The sequence below is a fragment of the Salvelinus sp. IW2-2015 genome, linkage group LG24 (assembly GCF_002910315.2).
Source record: "Salvelinus sp. IW2-2015 linkage group LG24, ASM291031v2, whole genome shotgun sequence".
Lineage (NCBI taxonomy): Eukaryota > Metazoa > Chordata > Actinopteri > Salmoniformes > Salmonidae > Salvelinus > Salvelinus sp. IW2-2015.
In genome coordinates, this window is record NC_036864.1 from 10,029,206 (window position 1) to 10,049,222 (window position 20,017).

A 20,017-nucleotide genomic window follows, 5' to 3' on the forward strand; every position below is an offset into this window, starting at 1 on the left:
ACCTGGGTCTGTGTTTTCATACTCTATGGGTCTTGTTGAAGTCTGATGACATGACCTTAGTGACCCAGCCTTCTCTCCCCACAGAGCATTAATGCCTGTAGCCATTGACGTAGTTCGGTGATGATAACACACTGTAGGCAATCTGTTGGTTTCTTTCAGATTGCACAGTAGGCATATGTTCCACCGTTTACTTTCCACCTTTGAAAGTGGACAGTATTGAGAAGTGAGACCAATTTGAGACCTACGATCTTTGAGGGGCCTGAGGAGACCCCTCTACAGGAGGGAAGAGATGACTGTTGAAAAGATGTTGCGCCCCCTCTTTCAAATACAGCATGTCCTTACATCTGACAGTAATCTAGCTATTATTCACCTACCCTCCCTTCTGACTAGACTTCATAAAAGGAGCATTCAAAGCTGCTTTACAAATTTGCTATGACCTTTGACCTGTGCCATGTTACCCTTTTCAATGATGACATGGGCCAAGCTCAGCAGGAGACTTCAAATCTCCTCTACACACATATGACAGCTTTGTTATGATTTTTTTTTAAATCCACTGTTTTGGCTTTTCGTGATATAAAAAGAGCTGATGGGCCACTGACCCAACAGTCATCACAGGTGAGCGCAACTGAAGTCCACTCTCAATTACCTTCGCAAGGCCGTTAGGACAAAGATAGTGTAGTAGGAATCATGATCTTCCTATACTCGGTTATATTCACACTGGTGCTGTTCTCTGAGTTTAACACCCGCTCGTTCGTCTTAGCTGTACCGACAGGCAAGCTGGACGAGGGTAGGACAGAGCAGGAGAGTCTGCTTTCGATATTAGGCGAAGACACAATGAGCGACAACGCTCTGGCTGCCCCGAGGTTCAGACGGGAGCCCGTCCTGGACAATGGACTGGGCGACGAAGAGGACAACACAAAGATCATCATCCTTTCAGTAAGTATCTTCCTTCATCCATGTCCATCCTCATACCAATCTTCCTCTTAACTCTCATCTTCATCAGTAGCAGCATCAATACAATGTTATCCATATGCCAACATTTTACATTCGCTCAAACTTGAGCCATCATCAAACAAAGATGAAAGGGATAGCTGTTTATCTTTATTAAGAGTTACACAGTGGCAAAATGTACGATAATGTCTCCGCTCCATCAAAGGTTTGGTAGGCATGTGGAGTGATTCAGTTTGTCTAGCATCTGTATGTCATGGACATGGTTATCTCTGTAGTAATGGAACAGAAGGAGAGAGCGATGAGGACAGGAGTTACAAAGCCACACAGATTAGATGTCTGGATCCTCTCATACTGGTTTCATACGGCCTGGCTCAGGACCAGACTCCAGAAAGCCGGGGTTTGAGACCCAGAAGATCTGTGCCGCTTCTTAAAAATGTCCATCTGGAAAATGGCATGCATCAATCCCAAATGAATGGAAAAGAAAAACACCATCTCAATTAATTTTGATATTGGATTCTATTGCCCTTTCATGTGTATTGTTGTATCTTTGTTGTATCATGCAAGCTAGATAACCTTCGGCTTCGGTTCACCAGACCTGATTGTGCAATAGAATCATCAGTGGACAGAGTATACCAATGTAGAGGCTGGCTGAACCACTCTAATGGAAGCCTGCCAGACAGTGATCTAGCCTTCTGTCCCACAGGACATTGGACTGAAAGGGTACACCAGACGTGGCATGAACACAGCTTTCTCCCGAGCACTTCCTGTCCTCCCCGACCGAGGCACAGATCACTCTCCTGCTGAATKTAGCCTGAAAGTAGAGCGCAGGGAGGCCGACCTTGAGAGTAAGTATCGACCAGCGACTTCCTTTTATTTTTCCTTCTATGGTTCCTGTAGCCGTTCAAACGTGGGCATTAGAAAGATCCCGATCACCCTCATTCAGCATGTCAAATGGGTGACGATACTGGCATTAAAAGCATAAATGAGTGTTGATACTTTTCACCATGATGTTCCATTCATTATTTGGAACAAGAGCTTTATCGTCTGGACTGTTGACATTTCAGACATAAAAGCAACAAATTGAACACTATAGAAAGTTGACAGCATTATTAAAAACAGTTAATGCTTTAAAATAACTGCAATTCTACCAATTTTATTCCCTGCAGTGCTGCGATGCATGATAGGACGAGTGTATCGACCCTGTTGGCAAGCATAAGAGTGTGGTGGATCCTACACTGCTGCCCTGCCGTCTGTCAATCTCCTGCAAAACAAATATGCTTTCCTTATGTTCCATGGTTTTAAAACAAACATGTATAAAATCAAATAACTATTAAAATGGTTTTGAAAAACAATCGTATGCTTCAATTCTGGGTCACATAATATAGCTACATTTGGAAAGTCACCATCATACAGGTAAAGAAAATAAGAAACAGTATAGAATGTATTATAGTAGTAGTGAAGATGCATGTCAGAGAGGAGAAGTGTCTGGCGGTGGGCCTTTTGTCTTAGAGGGAGATAAACTGCAGGCCAAGCCTCCGCAGATCAGCCATCAAACAGATCTGCTTGGGTTTCAACCACTCTCAGACTTTCCACATTGCCTCAACAGCTCTTCTGCATCACACTCTCCCAGACACACCACAGCTGGTGATCTTTCTTTCAAAATGATGTCTGTCAATTGTTGGAAAGCACAGAGGCAAAAAATAAATAAAAGTACAATAAAGCTTCTGAAATCAGGCCAAGCGCCACTGCGGGAAAACAAGTGCAATTGATTCCGGAACATTCAGCTTCAAAGACACAGACCATTGATTAAATAAAGCGACATTACTAGTACTGCCTTCTACGTCATCACGACAATGAGTAGTTCACAATCTGAAGAAGCTGGTGAGCTTGCCCTGTCCTGCAATCAGTTTCTTCTTACTGGGGCTTTAGCCCCCACATTCTTCCCTGTCAATCTGGTGGGGAGTTTCTTCAGAGGGGGCTGGTTCTCTGACACACAGTGTTCGCTACCATCCACCAGCTTCCGTTTACTGGCCTTGCTGCTTCCTTCTGTCTGGATGCTGGTCTTCCGACCGCCCACGCCTACTCTGCTGCTCGGGCATCATTTCCACTCCTGGGCCCCAGCGCTGCGGCAACCCCCGGGTCGTGCCTCCTCGCTGGGCCTCTTTCCTCCCAGCCTCTGGGTAAACCTCCACTGGAGAGAGGAAACAGTAATAGAGCTTAACAATTGGGGCTGAAAAAAATTGACATGAGAGGAAGGAAAGGGGGAGGGAAATCTGATGAAATTGCTGACGTTAGCCTGCAGTTTAACAGCCAGAGTGTTTATTCTAGCGAGCTGAAAGTGAACATTTGTCATGTAACCCAATGGAGCGGAGCCTGGATTCCCACAGAAAGAGAGTAGGGGGTGTAGGTTTTTACTACAGATGTGGGGGCGGCCAGGTTTATAAAATGGGGAATCATTTAAAGGTTGATCGTAAGTACCATTCCCAAGGCTGGGACTGGGCAGGGTTCGAGGCCTGGGAAGGTGGATCTGGGCATCAAGCCGAATCGGTGGCGTCAGAGGGAATAGAAGCCAATCCCTGAAGGGGGGGGGGGGGGTGTTGTGTGCATGTAGCTATGCTGCACTATATGTGAGGAAGTCTGGAGCAGTTCGCCAGAATGCATGATTAGTACATGCAGTTACAAGTCTCTGCTGAGAAAGGGAGAATGAAGTCACAACTACACATTTTTTACCTCTGCCCAGCTCCTTGACAGCAGAGGTGGAGTCCACAGTAGTGAGGGTCCGCTTAGGAGCCGGGTGCACACAGGTGGGGACCTGGATGGTGCTGGGGAAGTCCAGCACACGGTTGAGGGGCAGCTCGGAGTCGTCCTGGTACGTGCAGGCAAACTGAGATCGGATGGTTCGCTCTCTGGCCTTAAAAAAAAGTTAATAATAAATAATAAGGATCAGGTGCACTAGATTAGGGTTGAAGTGAAGATACAAGATGGTAGCTCTCCAGGAATGGGCTTGTTTATCGAAACAGTTTTGTTGCAAGTTCTGGAGGAACATTGTGACGTAATGAGGTTCAGCCAAGCCTCCATTAGACAATGAACCTGAACCTAGTAGGCCATTTAAAAACAAAACTGATCTGAGGACAGTCAAGAAAAGTAGTGAGTCTGATCTCCAGGGCCCACAATCCCAGCAGCCCCAGGGGTATACTATGACTGAAGCTAGCGCTACTCAGGTTTTTCTAAAGCTAGCTAGCTTTAGTTAACTTCACATTCTCAGGCTTCATCCATACTACGACAGTGTATATTGCGTGTCCGCCTGCTGCTAATGCTAGCAGGCTTGTAACTGCACATGCATGTTGCACAAGGCTAGTCAAACGCGTTGAGACAATGCCGAAGCCTTAATCCATGGGCGAGTCAGTGCCACTAATTTGTGCCGAAATCAAAATTAAAAGTCATTGCAAATCCCGCAGGAGATGGTGTGGAATAGGGTTGAAGTGCAGTGTTTATTTTTATATATTTTTGCTGTCTTGTGTGCTCATCAATGCACAAGCACCTCCCACACTCCTATTGATAAAATAACGTTACGTCATAGAGTAAAACTTGAGTGGTTTCAAATTCACCGTCATTACTAAAGTGTAATTGAAGACTAATTAGGGCCTTGCTGAAAAGGCGCAACAGCTTTTTCACCAAGTTGGCTCGGGGAGTCAAACCAGCGACTAAGATACCTGTAATGTGAGTCATGTTTTATTTTTTTTACAAACATTTGAACAATCAACATTTGAAAAAAAATCAGTAGTCTTCCTCAAATTAAGGGGATGATGACGCAATCTTTGTGAGAGGGAGGGAATCGGATTTAATTGGTCCTCAACTTGTGGCTTGGACACTTCATTCAAGGATAAATGGAGTTTAACTGCCTGGTATCAGGTTAGTTCTGAAATATTCATTACTGTAGAAATGTAGCTGGCTTAAAAWGGTGAGCGAGCACTTTTGTGGAACAGGCCAGTTGCGACCTGTCATTCAGGGCAGGGCCGCAGCGGTTTAGCTAGTGCTTTCTGTGGTGGGGCAGCCAGCAGAAAATACAGAGCATAGGGATTGGTAATGTCAAATCAAATTTGATTTGTCACATACACATGGTAAGCAATGTTAATGCGAGTGTAGCAAAATGCTTGTGCTTCTAGTTCCGACCATGCAGTAATACCTAACACACACGTGTAAAGGAATGAATAAGAATATGTACATAAAAATATATGGATGAGCAATGGCCAAATGGCATAGGCAAGATGCAGTAGATGGTATAGAGTACAATATATACACACACATATGAGATGAGTAAMGTAGGATATGTAAACATTATATAAAGTGGCATTGTTTAAAGTGGCTAGTGATAAATTGGATGTAATAAATGTTTAATAATTAAAGTGGCTAGAGATTTGAGTCAGTATGTTGTCAGCAGCCACTCAATGTTAGTGATGGCTGTTTAACAGTCTGATGACCTTGACAGAAAAACAGCTTGTCTCTCGATCCCAGCTTTAATGCACCTGTACCTACCTCACCTTCTGGATGATAGTGGGGTAAACAAGCAGTGGCTCAGGTGGTTGTCCTTGATCTTTTTGGCCTTCCAGTGACATCGGGTGCTGTAGGTGTCCTGGAGGGAAGGTAGTTTGCTCCCGGTGATGCGTTGTGCAGACCTCGCTACTCTCTGGAGAGCCTTACGGTTTTGGGTGGAGCAGTTACCATACCAGGCGGTGATACAGCCCGACAGGATGCTCTCGATTGTGCATCTGTAAAAGTTGAGTGTTTTCGGTGACAAGCCAAATTTCTTCAGCCTCCTGGAGGTTGAAGAGGCGCTGTTGCGCCTTCACCACGCTGTGTGGGTGGACCATTTCAGTTTGTCCGTGATATGTACGCCGAGGAACTTAAAACGTTCCACCTTCTCCACTACTGTCCCGTTGATGTGGATAGGGGGGTGCTCCTTCTGCTGTTTCCTGAAGTCCACAATCATCTCCTTTGTTTTGTTGATGTTGAGTGGGAGGTTATTTTCCTGACACCACACTCCGAGGGCCCTCACCTCCTCCCTATAGGCCGTCTCGTCGTTGTTGGTAATCAAGCCTACCACTGTAGTGTCGTCTGCAAACTTGATGATTGAGTTGGAGGCGTGCATGGCCACGCAGTCATGGGTGTGAACAGGGAGTACAAGAGAGGGCTGAAAACACCCCCTTGTAGAGGCCCGAGTGTTGAGGATCAGCGGGGTGGAGATGTTGTTTCCTACCCTCACCACCTGGTGGCGATGGCCCATCGGGAAGTCCAAGACCCAGGGCCCCAAGCTTAATGACGATTTGAGGGTACTATGGTGTTAAATGCTGAGCTGTAGTCGATGAACAGCATTCTTACATAGGTATTCCTCTTGTCCAGATGGGTTAGGGAAGTGTGCAGTGTGATTGCAATTGCATCGTCTGTGGACCTATTGGGGCGGTGCGCAAATTGGAGTGGGTCTAGGGTGGTGATATGATCCTTAACTCGTCTCAAAGCACTTCATGATGACGGAAGTGAGTGCTACGGGGCAATAGTCATTTAGCTCAGTTACCTTAGCTTTCTTGGGAACAGGAACAATTGTGGCCCTCTTGAAGTATGTGGGAACAGCAGACTGGGATAAGGATCGATTGAATATGTACGTAAACACACCAGCCTGCGCATGCTCTGATGACGCGGCTAGGGATGCCGTCTGTGCCGGCAGCCTTGCGAGGGTTAACACCTTTAAATGTTTTACTCACGTTGGCTGCAGTAAAGGAGAGCCAATGTTCTCTAGTTGCGCCGTGATAGGCTCAGTGTTCCGTCACTCATGGGGACACTATGCCACCTCAAAATCTACAAGGAGAGCTTGAAAATTCAAGCACCTTGGGTGCTGCCATAGATTTATTTTAGAAGTGCCCATACAAGAAGGCTCAAGTTCATTGGCCACAGATAAAGTGACATTATAACTACCGTAGCTTTGATTGGCCTGATCATGTCATCATCATACTTTCAAAATCTTAGCTAGCAAGCAGTCATCATGAATCAAGTCAACAAGCTACTGGCAAATCCTTTTCAAATCTTGTCATAAGATAACGTATCGGTGCACATCGGCCATACAGTGCATTCAGACCCCTTTCCTTTTTTCCACATTTTGTTAAGTTAGCCTTAATAAAACATTTTTTTTTTAAACATTTTAGAATAACTCAATCTACACAATATCCCAAAATGACAAAGCAAATACAGGTTTAGAAATGTTCGCAAATTTAGAAAAAACAAAACAACTTAATATTCAGACCCTTCCCTAGGAGACTCGACATTGAGCTCAAGTGCATCCTGTTTCCATAGATTACATGTGGTAAATTCAATTGATTGGTCATGATTTGGAGACACACAACCCTATTTAAGGTACCACAGTTGACAGGGCATGTCAGTGCAAAAACCAAGCCCTGAGGTTGAAGGAATTGTACATAGAGATCAGAGACAGCATTGTGCCAAGGCACAAATATGGGGAAGGGTATCAAAACTTTGAAGGTCCAAGAACAGTGGCCTCCATCATTCTTAAAATGGAAGAAGTTTAGAACCACCAAACTGAGCAATCAGGGGAGAAAGGCCTTGGTCAGGGAGGTGACCAAGGACCTGATGGTTACTGACAGAGATCCTCTGTGGAGATGGGAGAACCTTCCASAAGGACAACAATCTCTGCAGCACTCCAATCAGGCCTTTACAGTAGAGTGGCCAGACGGAAGTAACACAGTGTAAAAAAAAATAACACTTTTTTTTTTTAAGGCACATGACAGCACGCTTAGAGTTTGCCAAAAGGCAACAATAGACTCAGACCACAAGATTCTCTGGTCTGATGAAACCAAGATTYAACTCTTTGGACAGAATTCCTAGTATCACGTCTGGAGGAAACATGTCACAATCCGTACGGTGAAGCATGGTGGTGATGGCATCATGCTGTGGGGATGTTTTTCAGCGGCAGGGACTGGTAGACTAGTCAGGATTGAGGGAAAGATGAACAGAGCAAAGTACAGAAGTGGCTTCGTGACAAGTCTCTGAATGTCKTTGAGTGGCCCAGCCAGAGGCCGGACTTGAACATCTTTGGAGACCTGAAATTAGCTGTGCAGCGACGCTCACCCTCCAACCTGACAGTTTGAGAGGATCTGCAGAGAAGAATGGGATAAACTCCCCAAATACAGATGGGCCAATCTTGTAGCGTCACACCCAAGAAGACACTACGCGGTAATCACTGCAAAATGTGCTTCTAAGTACTAAGAGGGTCAGAATACTTATGTAAAATGTGATATTTCAGTTGATATATACAATGCGTCAATTTTGAAAAACACTTTTATTTTGTCATATTGTGTTTAAATTGGGGGAACAACAATCAATTTTAGAATAAGGCTGTAACGTAACAAAAATGTGGAAAAAGCCAAGGGGTCTGAATACTTACCAATGTAATGTTCACAGTGCATTTGGAAAGGGAAGACCCCCATGAAATTGACAAAAATGAATGGCAACTTACTGGCATTGGGCAAACCATWTACACAATTGCAAATACCACTCAAATGGACAGCAGTTCATCAAAACCATATGGGAAGTGCCTAGTGTCATACCCCCAAAATGGTGAACGCGCTCCACCGTTGATTTTCACATGGCTAATGGTCAAACTCAAAACAAAAAGGGTGAAATTGAAAAAAAGTGTGTRAATTATACATATGTAATAACCGTATAAACATACYTTTGTCTTATTTTATTGTGTTCGTCCATAAGGACTATGATTTTGTCCATTTGCAATATATGATCAGTGAACTRGGCCAAATGGCATAAGAAATGTCCAATTGAGATGTGTGTGTACAATATATATGTGTGTATAATATTTATTAAGCCCTGATTCAACCTAGATGGTATATTTGTCATGTTTGAGCAGAGGAAGTAAGCATTTCTCATTGATCTTGATTTCAGCCTGTCCATTTGGTGATGGATAATCCCCCATTAAATACATTAGAAATGGACAAACAAACTGTCCATTTGCAATGTCTTACAATGGGCATTTATCATCACGAATTGGACATGGTCTAATATACTGCAGAAATGCCCAAATTGACTGGCTCATTGAACTCGGGATGGACGAGCAGTGATAGATAGTGGTTCCTCTCCATCACTCGTTGGTGCAAAGAGAAGTTTAAAATATATACACTGCTCAAAAAAATAAAGGGAACACTTAAACAACACAATGTAACTCCAAGTCAATCACACTTCTGTGAAATCAAACTGTCCACTTAGGAAGCAACACTGATTGACAATAAATTTCACATGCTGTTGTGCAAATGGAATAGACAAAAGGTGGAAATTATAGGCAATTAGCAAGACACCCCCAATAAAGGAGTGGTTCTGCAGGTGGTGACCACAGACCAATTCTCAGTTCCTATGCTTCCTGGCTGATGTTTTGGTCACTTTTGAATGCTGGCGGTGCTTTCACTCTAGTGGTAGCATGAGACGGAGTCTACAACCCACACAAGCGGCTCAGGTAGTGCAGCTCATCCAGGATGGCACATCAATGCGAGCTGTGGCAAGAAGGTTTGCTGTGTCTGTCAGCGTAGTGTCCAGAGCATGGAGGCGCTACCAGGAGACAGGCCAGTACATCAGGAGACGTGGAGGAGGCCGTAGGAGGGCAACAACCCAGCAGCAGGACCACTGGGCCAAAATTCCAAAATTCACCCAACTTACTGTAGAAAGCTTGTGGAAGGCTACCCGAAACGTTTGAAGTTGAAGTTGAAGTTAAAACAATTTAAAAGGCAATGCTACCAAATACTAATTGAGTGCATGTAAACTTCTGACCCACTGYGAATGTGAGGAAAGAAATGATAAAAATTAAATTTTAAAAACTATTATTCTGACATATCACATTCTTCAAATAAAGTGATGATCCTAACTCACCTAAGACAGGGAATTTTAACTAGGATTAAATGTCATGAATTGTGAAAAACTGGAGTTTAAATGCATTTGGCTAAGGTGTATGTAAACTTCTGACTTCAACTGTAGGTCCTGGATGGCAGGAAGCTTGGCCACAGTGATGTACTGGGCCGTACGCACTACCCTCTGTAGCGCCTTACGGTCAGATGCCATACCAAGCGGTGATGCAACCGGTCAGGATGCTCTCGATGGTGCAGCTGTCGAACCTTTTGAGGATCTGGGGACCCATGCCAAATCTTTTCAGTCTCTGGAGGGGGAAAAGGTTTTGTTGTGCCCTCTTCACAACTGTCTTGGTATGTTTGGACCATGATAGTTTGTTGGTGATGTGGACACCAAGGAACTTTCAACTCTCGACCCGCTCCACTACAGCCCTGTCGATGTTAATGGGGGGCCTGTTTGGCTCACCTTTTCCTGTAGACCACGATCAGCTCCTTTGTCTTGCTCACATTGAGGGAGAGATCGTTATCCTGGCACCACATTGCCAGTTCTGACCTCCCTATAGGCAGTCTCATCGTTGTCAGTGTTCAGGCCTACCACTGTTGTGTCTTCAGCAAACTTGTGGTTGGAGTCGTGTTTGGCCATGCAGTCGTGGGTGAACAGGGACTACAGGTGGGGACTAAGTACACACCCCTGAGGGGCCCCAGTGTTAAGGATCAGCGTAGAAGACGTGTTGCCTACACTTACCACCTGGGAGCAGCCCGTCAGGAAGTCCAGGATCCAGTTGCAGGGGGAGGTGTTTAGTCCCAGAGTCCTTTGTGGGCACTATGGTGTTGAATGCTGAGCTGTGGTCAATGAACAGTATTCTCACATTGATGTTATTTTTGTCCAGGTGAGAAAGGGCAGTGTGGAGTGCGATTGAGTTTACATCTGTAGATCTGTTGGGGAAGTATGCAAATTGGAGTGTGTCTAGTGTCCGGCAGGATACTGTTGATGTGAGCCATGACCAGCCTTTCAAAGCACTTCATGGTTACAGACGTGAGTGCCACGGGGCAGTATTCATTTAGGTAGGTTACTGTCGCTTCCTTGGACACAGGGACTATGGTGGTCTGCTTGAAACATGTTGGAATTAGACTCGGTCAGGTAGGTTGAAAATGTCAGTGAAGACACTTGAGTTGTTCTGCGCATGCTTTGAGAACACGTCCTGGTAATCAGTCTGGACCAGCGGCTTTGTGAATGTTGACCTGTTTAAAGGTTTTGTTCACGTCGGCTACCGAGAGCGTTATCACACTGTCATCCAGAACAGCTGGTGCATGCCTCAGTGTTGCTTACCTCGAAGCGAGCATAAAAGGCATTTAGCTCGTCTGGTAGGCTCGCGCCACTGGGTAGCTCACGTCTGGGTTTCCCTTTGTAGTCCGTAATAGTTTAAGCCCTGCCACATCTGACGAGCGTCAGAGCTGGTGTAGTAGGATTCAATCTTAATCCTGTATTGGCGCTTTGCTTGTTTGATAGTTCAGAGAGCATAGTGAGATTTCTTATAAGTGTCCGGATTAGTCTCCCGCTCATTGAAAGTGGCAGCTCTAGCCTTTAGCTCGAGGCGGATGTCGCCTGTAATCCATGGATTCTGATTGGGATATGTACGTACAGTCACTGTGGGGACAACGTCGATGCACTTATTGATGAAGCCGATGACTGAGGRGGTGTATTCCTCAATGCCATTGGATGAATCCCAGAACATATTTCAGTCTGTGCTAGCAAAACAGTCCTGTAGTGTAGCATCCGTGTCATCTGACCACTTCCGCATTGAGCGAGTCACTGGTACATCCTGCTGAAGTTTCTTGTAAGCAGGAGGATAGAAATATGGTCAGATTTGCCAAATGGAGGGTCAGGGAGAGCTTTGTATGCATCTCTGTGTGTGGCGTAAAGGTGGTCTAGGATTTCCCCCCCCTGGTTGCACATGTGACACGCTGGTAAAAATTTGGTAAAACTGATTTAGGTTTGCCTGCATTAAAGTCCCCGGCCACTAGGAGCACCGCTTCTAGGTGAGCATTTTCTTTGCTTATGGCCTTATTGAGAGCTGTCTTAGTGCCAGCTTCGCTTTGAGCTGGTAAATAGACGGCTACGAATAATATAGATGAGAACTCTTGGTAGATATGATGCAGTCCACCGCATCATAAGGTACTCTACCTCAGGAGATCAATACCTTGAGACTTATTTATTATTAGACATCGCTCACCAGGTGATATTGACAAAGACACACATCCACCCCTCGTCTTACCAGAGGTGGTAGCGTCTGTTCTGCCGGTGAATGGAAAATCCCGCCAGCTCTATATTGTCAGTTTCTTCATTCAGCCACGTCTCGGTGAAACATAACGGCAACATCTTAATGTCCCGTTGGTAAAATAATCTTAATATTATGTCATCAATTTTATTTAACGATTGCACATTGAAGCAAGAATTGAAGGCATTGGGAGTTTACTCGCTCGTCTCTGGAGTCTCACGTTAGCAGCAACATTATGTACACAATAAGTATAAAAAAATTACAATTAAAATGTGTATTGCACAATTGATTGGGAGAATGTAAAACGTCAGCCATGGTCTTCYGCACACTTTCAATCAATTGAGTTATACATCTCTACTTGTAGGCTACTCTATAATTTCAACACATTTCATGTGTAGCCTTCTGTATCATATGCTCAATGTGGCATATCATTTAAATGAATTTTTATCGGGTAGGCATTACAATTAGCCACGTCAATATTTGCAGCAGTGGGTGGTAATATCTGTCGGAGCTGATCTGTTGTCAGTATTGTGAAATAACTATATAAATTTAAGGAAAGATTTGAATGAAGAAAGCGGATCCAAGAGCAGCGCTCCGTGTCGATCCCATCAGTCTAGACACATGCTCCAACGATGCATTTAGCGACTGCTATGCATGGTGTTTTGGGAAACGCATGTTACATATTTAGTCGTTGTAGGAAAGACGCATTYTTTAAGACACTCGTAAGCTTAAATTCCATCGCTATCGGGAAACCTGGCCGATCCACTCCTTTATCCTCTGATCCAGGCCTGCTGGGGATTATCATGACTCAAGGATTCTCCCTCCAGGCCAGCAAGAGAGGCGCAGCAGGGAAGGAGGAATCCAGTGGAGAAAAAAGAACGGTGTGCAAAGCTGGGTGGGACTAACGCAAAGGGGGGGGGGGGGAAATAAATAAAATCAAAGCCCTGAGAAGGCTATTCAAGTTCTCAAAAGAGCACTATAAACAACATTGAACTCTCAGATCACCAGGCATGAAATGTACACGTACCCTCGTTGCATGCTAATAAAAACGCCTCACTAACGCCAGAAATAATGACGGCCAGGGGAGAACATAACATAACGCAGGCAGGGAGGTAGAAGACCGACATGACATCCTGACATGCAGTCCACACTTAATCCAATTATAGCAGGTGGAAACAGCAGCATCTTGTTCTATTACAGGGAGAGAAAGGGGGGGCACCACTTCAGAGGCTGTCCTAAGACAACCTCTATAGACTGGTTGGCCAGGCAAGGTAAGCCCATCCTGATGAGACCTCAAGGAACAGCAGGTGCAAGCAATTGCTCTGTTCTCAGGTTTGTTTTTGAATGCACTCACACAAGCCCAATAGCCCACCTGCAAGATCAGGATATTAGGTGAGAAGTTGGCAGACATATTGTTTTCTTATGGTAGCTCCTCTTATGAGCCAGCTTGGATTTCATGGGGAAGAGGAATACTTCAAAGCATTGAAAGGCATCTTGTTACAGAGATCAAATTATCACAGACATCAATGGGTCATACTATTCATCCAAATGATGCAATTCAATACATCATTAAGCACACTTAATTTGCTGAGCTATAACAGTTTTGCCGTGTTTATTCTGTCTGAAACAGACAAAAGCATTGGAAAAAAGAACCACAATGCAAAAACTAAATGTGACCATCTGCACATGGGCCAGTTGACTGACGTCAGTGTATGATGAAACTATTGGACAGGGGTCCGGGTTGATAGACATTCAGCAGACAACAACCATTCAAGTTTCCCTTACTAGTCGAATTAGGCGACTGATATGACATCTTTAAAGTGAAGTGGATGCAGAAAGCTTCCGCCCGCCGAGTTCAGGAAGCGGTGAGCAGCCCAGGGACCATTACAGCGCACTCCCAGGAAGACGGCCAGAATGTGGGGAGCTAAAGTGACATCTGCTAGCGCAATCAAATAAAGGAGCCCATTTCCACAAAATGTGTTAAGCACACATGTTTGAAAGGGGTTCAAGCAGTCTATTTCATGTAGAGACTGAGAACGACCCAGCCCCTTTAAAATCTGAAACTGTAATTGTTTTAGATGAGCAAGCAGTTTCTACATCCAGGTTGTATTTGCTATTTAACTGGGTGCTTTTGAGGAACGGTACACTTGTTACTGACGAGCACAGCATGTTAGCGCCAGGTCTCAATTCTACAAGCGCATCGTGAAAACAGCAAACATGTACACTGAGGCAAGTCGATAAGCCCACAACCTTCCAGGCTGCACACTACTGACTGAGAATCTGTCCACATCCGCTGGTTATATCAATCCGTTTACATCCTGATAATTAGTGCCGATACCAGTATCACGATACTCGTTAGTATCTTGTCAAAAATAAATAAATGAAGCGGATTTCACTTCAACAAACATTGTCATCCAGAGTCATATTTATTTATTTCCCAAGCTATAGGAGACAACCTGTATTTTTAAAGGACCAAAGAGTTCTGCTTTGTTTAATTTTTGCCATGGAAAAATATTGTGATAATGGTATTGTCCTGGGCCTACTGATAATGAAGAGAGAAAACATCTAGGGATGCTATACAATGACCACAGTAAACAGGCAAACCCTCAGAGGGATTGACTTAAACAATTGTAGAGAATCTTCTGACCAGCTACTTATCAAACCAAGAGGGTGGAGCCCTGCTGAGAAGCGTAACAAAACATGTCACTGGGAGGTTGCCAGTTTGAATCCCCCGATTGTAGAGGAGTAGTTTTATACCCCAGACTCACTCAGAGCAACCCACTGGACTAACGCTGGGAGCAAAAACACAGCTGTACAAATGTGACCGTGTAGAAACCAGTTATAAGACAAGGGGCGTCAACTGAGCAAATAAATACAATACCGGGGAGAAATTACAGGACATAGACATTATTTTTCAATGTTTGGACATCTGAATCGATGTTTCGTATTCGGGTCTCCTGGTCCTACTTGGAGGGTGGGAGGTGGGCGAGCTGTGTGTACCTTGGGTTTGAGTTGATCTTGTCGCTCCTGGACACGGTGTTGCAGGGGTTTTGGAGAGGAGCCAGTGGGAACCTCAGGGGATCTGAGGACACAGAAGCAATCGGACTGAAAGCAGCTGTTTATGAGTTAGGGGTTAGAGAGGCTGTGAAAACCTATTCATTATTAGCCTATTAAGTTTTGATTAGCGCGTGAGATGAGGCTTACCGGAACAGTGTGAGCATGCAGGCCCCCTCCTCCCCACTGAGGACAGCCTGATCCGCAGAGAGTAAGACTGCCTTGTTCCTGCAGGGCGGTGCCAAAGCATCTTCATCCAGCAACGCTATCAGGACCTTCACAGTCTCCCGACCTCCATAAGCAGTGGCGTGGTTAATAGCATGGTATCTAGGCTGAAGAGGATATACACAAAACACTATAGTGTTAAGATGACGGTGTTGATGTGGCTCAAACAAAAAGGGCATTGACATGAACATGTAGGCTGAGAGCGGTTGGAGCCGTTGGCCCAGAAAGGCATCATACCCTGGCTGGGCTGATCCCTGTCCCACTAGCCAACTGCAGTCTGTGGGACAGATGTATCTCAGCGATCCGCTCTTTGAGGTCCTTGGCAGTCTCGTCAGCTGCAGCYTACACAACGTCTCCACTGGCCCGCCCCTTCAACAGAGCTGCCCTGATACTGGTCACCAGACGAATGCCAGCAATACTGAGAAAAACAAGTGTACATGAAATATAATAAATGCTTGCAATTATCTAAGCCATTAGGCAGACAAGTCAAGCAGCCTTCTACTTATAGGCCATGAGGAGAAAGAGTGATAAAGACGCTCCCTTTGTCAAAGGGTTTACTCATCACTGACCATGAAGTGACTGCAACATTGGGGTGCGTGAAAAGAGCAGCAAGTGTCAACACTGTGGCAAGGTGGGGTGGAGAAGGAGCAGGCTAGAATCCCTGACCCAGCTATTATGAGGGGAGTGAGTCTCTGGAAGAGAATCATCTGGGATACCAGATGTTAGTTGAACAAGAGGCCCTGAACCCTTCAGAGAAGGTGTTTGTGTGTGGAAATACAGTACTCCACTGAGGGTGTGAAGGGGGAGGTAGGGGTGCAGGCTGTTGAAAGAGCCATTCTGGCATCAGATCAGTCCAGTGTCCCATCAGAGAGGCACCACAGCAGAGCAGGGAGAAAATCCTCAGTCATAAACACCCAAAAGGCCCTTGCTATGAGGGAACTGGGACAATACATCCAATATTATGGACTCTATCGCTATATATATCTGAGTGCCAAGATGTCAKTCTAGCACTGTAGTTGCTACTGGAATTCAGGCCTTGTTGTGACACAGCAGGACTTCTCCCATTGCTTTAGATCAAAGTTCAGTCCACACATTTTCACCAAACAATCTCTTAACCACATTTGTGGCACAGCCAAACGCTTGATGAAGAAAATCTGAATCAATCTGCAATTATACAAAGGCCATGAGTGATCAAGGAAATCTTAAAGTTTGATGATAATAGTAATCAAACCAAGGAAGGAACATATTATCTTTTGACTTTGTCAATTTTACTTTGATGTAGCCGAGATAAACATGTTTTAGTAATTCACGTGTTATCATGAGAACCTGGGGCTGAAGTCATTAGGGGGAAATCAGATCTGTACACAGCAATGGGCAGGTGGGATTTGATGACAAGGGTAAGCAGAGTTGGAGTAAGCCAGGCCAGGGTGGTATTCATTAGGCACCAAACAAAAGAAAACAGAAAAACTAGGAACTACAGTAAATGGGCCTATCCATTAAGGGTTGGTTTTAAACTTCCATTCCAAAACATTTTGCTACGATGTGCACTAATAAATACAACCCAGCTGGTTGAGTACCTTGGGTCAGGGTTGTCTCCCAATATCTCCTCCAGGTTGTCTGTGAAATGGACAAAGTCTGACAGGCCTTTAACATGTTTCCTCAGGGGGTCAGACTCAGCAGGGGCATAGCCCTTTCCTCCCAGCTGGACCGCTCTCACAAATGATGTCACCGCCTACAATATATAGATGATTAACATTATGAGACCATAGGATTGTCATGTCGTCAACATTCATTGCTGAAACCATAGGTCAGTGTAATGATAGGTTAACAGACATGGAAAGAGTAGAGGCCAATTTGTCATTCTTACCAAGAAGAGTGACATGTTCTTGCTCCGTGCTTCACGCTTCAGGTCAGTAAAAGCTATACGTCCGAGCGATCTGGTAGGGGTGTCAAGGGTGTGCGCTAGGGCCATGTCGTTCTTGGAGTTGACCAGCTGATCCAGATAGGAGCAGAAGACCCTCCTCACCACCTTTCCTACCTATTGGAGATTTACGAGCCTTTAAAACCGCCAGCTGATGCCACAAACTACACACGGTCCCATTTAAAGTCAGAACACCATCTTCAACCCAAACCAACATTTCATAAACCTCATCACCCCCAGGCAGTATTACAGTAGCAACCCATATTCTACCCACTCATAAATCAGACAGTTGACAGGGCAGTAGCCTGGAGAGAGCAGCGCATGTCCTAGCCCACAATGTCTGTTGCGTTTTAAAAACAGCTGCCTGGTAATTTAATTCACATTTTGCTCTTAAATCTGAGTGATATGATTTAAAGTTCCTGTTAATAAGAGAGAGACAGATTCCAGTGCCTGAAAAAGACTGGAAAAGCTAAGAGAGAATGAAAGTCTTGCCAGGCTGACTGGGAAAACGAGAGGGAACAGTGAAACGAAGTACCTTGGTTGCACAATAATATGAGCCAATATAACATTTAATATTCTGGCCAAACCACCTTCTCTTATGTGAGTAGAGAGAATGGAGAGTCAGTTTGCTTACACTATGCTGACCTTTATAATGCTGATATGTTCATACATGCTTATGACATATCCGTTTACCTGTGAGCTGCATGGCTTTGACTTGCTTGATGGAGTCAAGGGGACATGGGACAGGGAATCCCTCACCTCATCGGTCTCCATGTTACTGGACAGAAACTGACACAGCTGGACCTTGGCAACATGAACACAGATTTAGCAGTTAGCCTAACTGGCCTTTGAGACTATATCAAACAGTTGACTAAAACTTCCAATCATGGTCCATCATCCTAGTTTCAAGCAGGCCTAATACTTACTGAGCTCAGAGGCTCCTCAGGGTCCGGATCAACCCTCAGCTGTTTGTACATAGAGTGGATATCAATCAGGTCCATAGTGTTGGTGCGCTTCAGAAAGGAGTCGTATTCTTTCCTTATGATGTCATAATTCTCTGGTCGGGAAGAGTCATTGTCAAGGGGCAGGTGAAGTTTGTCTAATAGTAAGTGTTTCCAGGCCATCAGGACGTCGCTCAGGGCAACACTGAACTCTCCACTCTCCTGTCAGAAGAGAGCAAAAGCAGATGGCTTAAAGCCATGACTGCTGCCTGTGATGGGAATCAGAATGCATAGATCATGGAGAATTATCCTCCCATACAGTCTGGTGGGACCACGGGTGGGACAAATGATGTGATTATTTCTTTATAGGGTCAGGAGTCTTCTGACCATGTGATCAGGAGAAACTAGGCCCACATGGCTATAATAGGGGTGCAGATAAACTTTAGTGACAGTAAAAGCCTTAGTGACAACACGTTTTGGAGTTACACCATTAAATGTTATGGCTTTGATCGCAGTATCAATGTCTGTTAGGACCGCAGTCAACGGCGTACCACGCAGGCTTGGGGGGCCTCAACCCAAAATAATTAGGAATTTAAATACCAGAATGGACATTGAGCTTCTGATGGGATAAAGAGACATTTTGGTCAGAGTTGGTCAACCATGGTTAACCAGTGCTGTGATAAGACGGCATAAAATAATTAATGTGAAAAATGTCTGCACTGTATTTGTTAGCTAGCCAGCTTTAGATTAATGATACCATAATTTGTTCATATTAACTGCCACTATTACATTCAAACAATGCAGTCAATCCACAGCTATACACTAGCTGAAATCAGTAGATGCTAGGACTTAGACAAGTTGTAGCATTTACATGGCCCTCCCCCAATAGAATATGAACACATAAGCCATGTCAAAAATGCTAAGAACTACAGGAAATCAGCTGTAAAACTGCAACAAATCTCAGCCTCATTGCAAAACATGTAGAATAGCAGGAAATTATCTTTAAAATGACAAATTCACAGCCTCATTGCAGAATGGCATGAGTAGCTATAAAACCACCCTTTTCCTTTACCCCATGGCACAAATTGTAGAATTCCAGTAAGTTAACAGATGCACTCACAATTATTTTATTTTTTTTACTATTTGGAGAAGGATGGGGGCTTTCGCAGTCTTGCAGGGGCCCTATGAAACTGCTGTAGGCCACTTGTCACAGCAAGGGATTCATAGCTTATAAAATGTTACCAGTTTTACCTGTTTATTGACCTCTGCAATGGCCAGCTGTAGAACCATCAACATTCCATCTGCCCCGTGGATGGTAGTCCTCTCTGACTCAAGAACCCGGTGGCATTCTCGCCTGAAGGTTCTCACGATTGTCTTCAGACTGTCCTCTAAAGTCGCCATTGTCCCTGTGAAGGTGACAAACAAGACTGTTTAGTTACATGTACTGAACCCCTCAAAAAGGCAATGTAACTAATACAAAGTGCCGTAAAACGGCCTATAACAATGTATTAGTTAAACTGATTAACGTTCATTACAGTTGATATAAACATCTACAACAATATAGATTGCTGGTAGCTAGTGAAAAAAATTAAACACCATTAAACACACTTACCTAAACAAATGTTACAGCCTCAAACACAACCTTTTTCGATATATCTCGAATATGTTAGGGACGTAAGTAAGCGTATCGCCAAAATACGTTCACCACCCACGTAGCCAATGCACAAGCAG

At 44.5% G+C, this 20,017-nt stretch overlaps 2 protein-coding genes across 2 annotated transcripts; one reads left to right on the forward strand and one right to left on the reverse strand.

Moving 5' to 3' along the window:
• The first annotated feature begins 582 nt into the window (after nt 1–582).
• On the forward strand, nt 583–2,303 carry LOC111951376 (pro-MCH 2-like). The gene is made up of 3 exons (XM_070434728.1): nt 583–936; nt 1,640–1,796; nt 2,118–2,303. The coding sequence occupies exons 1-3, from the start codon at nt 688–690 to the stop codon at nt 2,165–2,167; spliced, it is 456 nt and encodes a 151-aa protein (XP_070290829.1). The 5' UTR covers nt 583–687; the 3' UTR covers nt 2,168–2,303.
• A 171-nt stretch (nt 2,304–2,474) lies between these two features.
• LOC111951501 (PCNA-interacting partner-like) lies at nt 2,475–20,017 on the reverse strand. Its single transcript, XM_023969630.2, is given in 14 exon segments — nt 2,475–2,875; nt 2,878–3,039; nt 3,042–3,089; nt 3,092–3,142; nt 3,682–3,862; nt 15,146–15,227; nt 15,350–15,531; nt 15,662–15,842; nt 17,002–17,156; nt 17,292–17,462; nt 18,039–18,149; nt 18,272–18,508; nt 19,538–19,692; nt 19,899–20,017. Coding segments are annotated over 13 exon segments (1,773 nt in total). The 5' UTR covers nt 19,688–19,692; nt 19,899–20,017; the 3' UTR covers nt 2,475–2,813.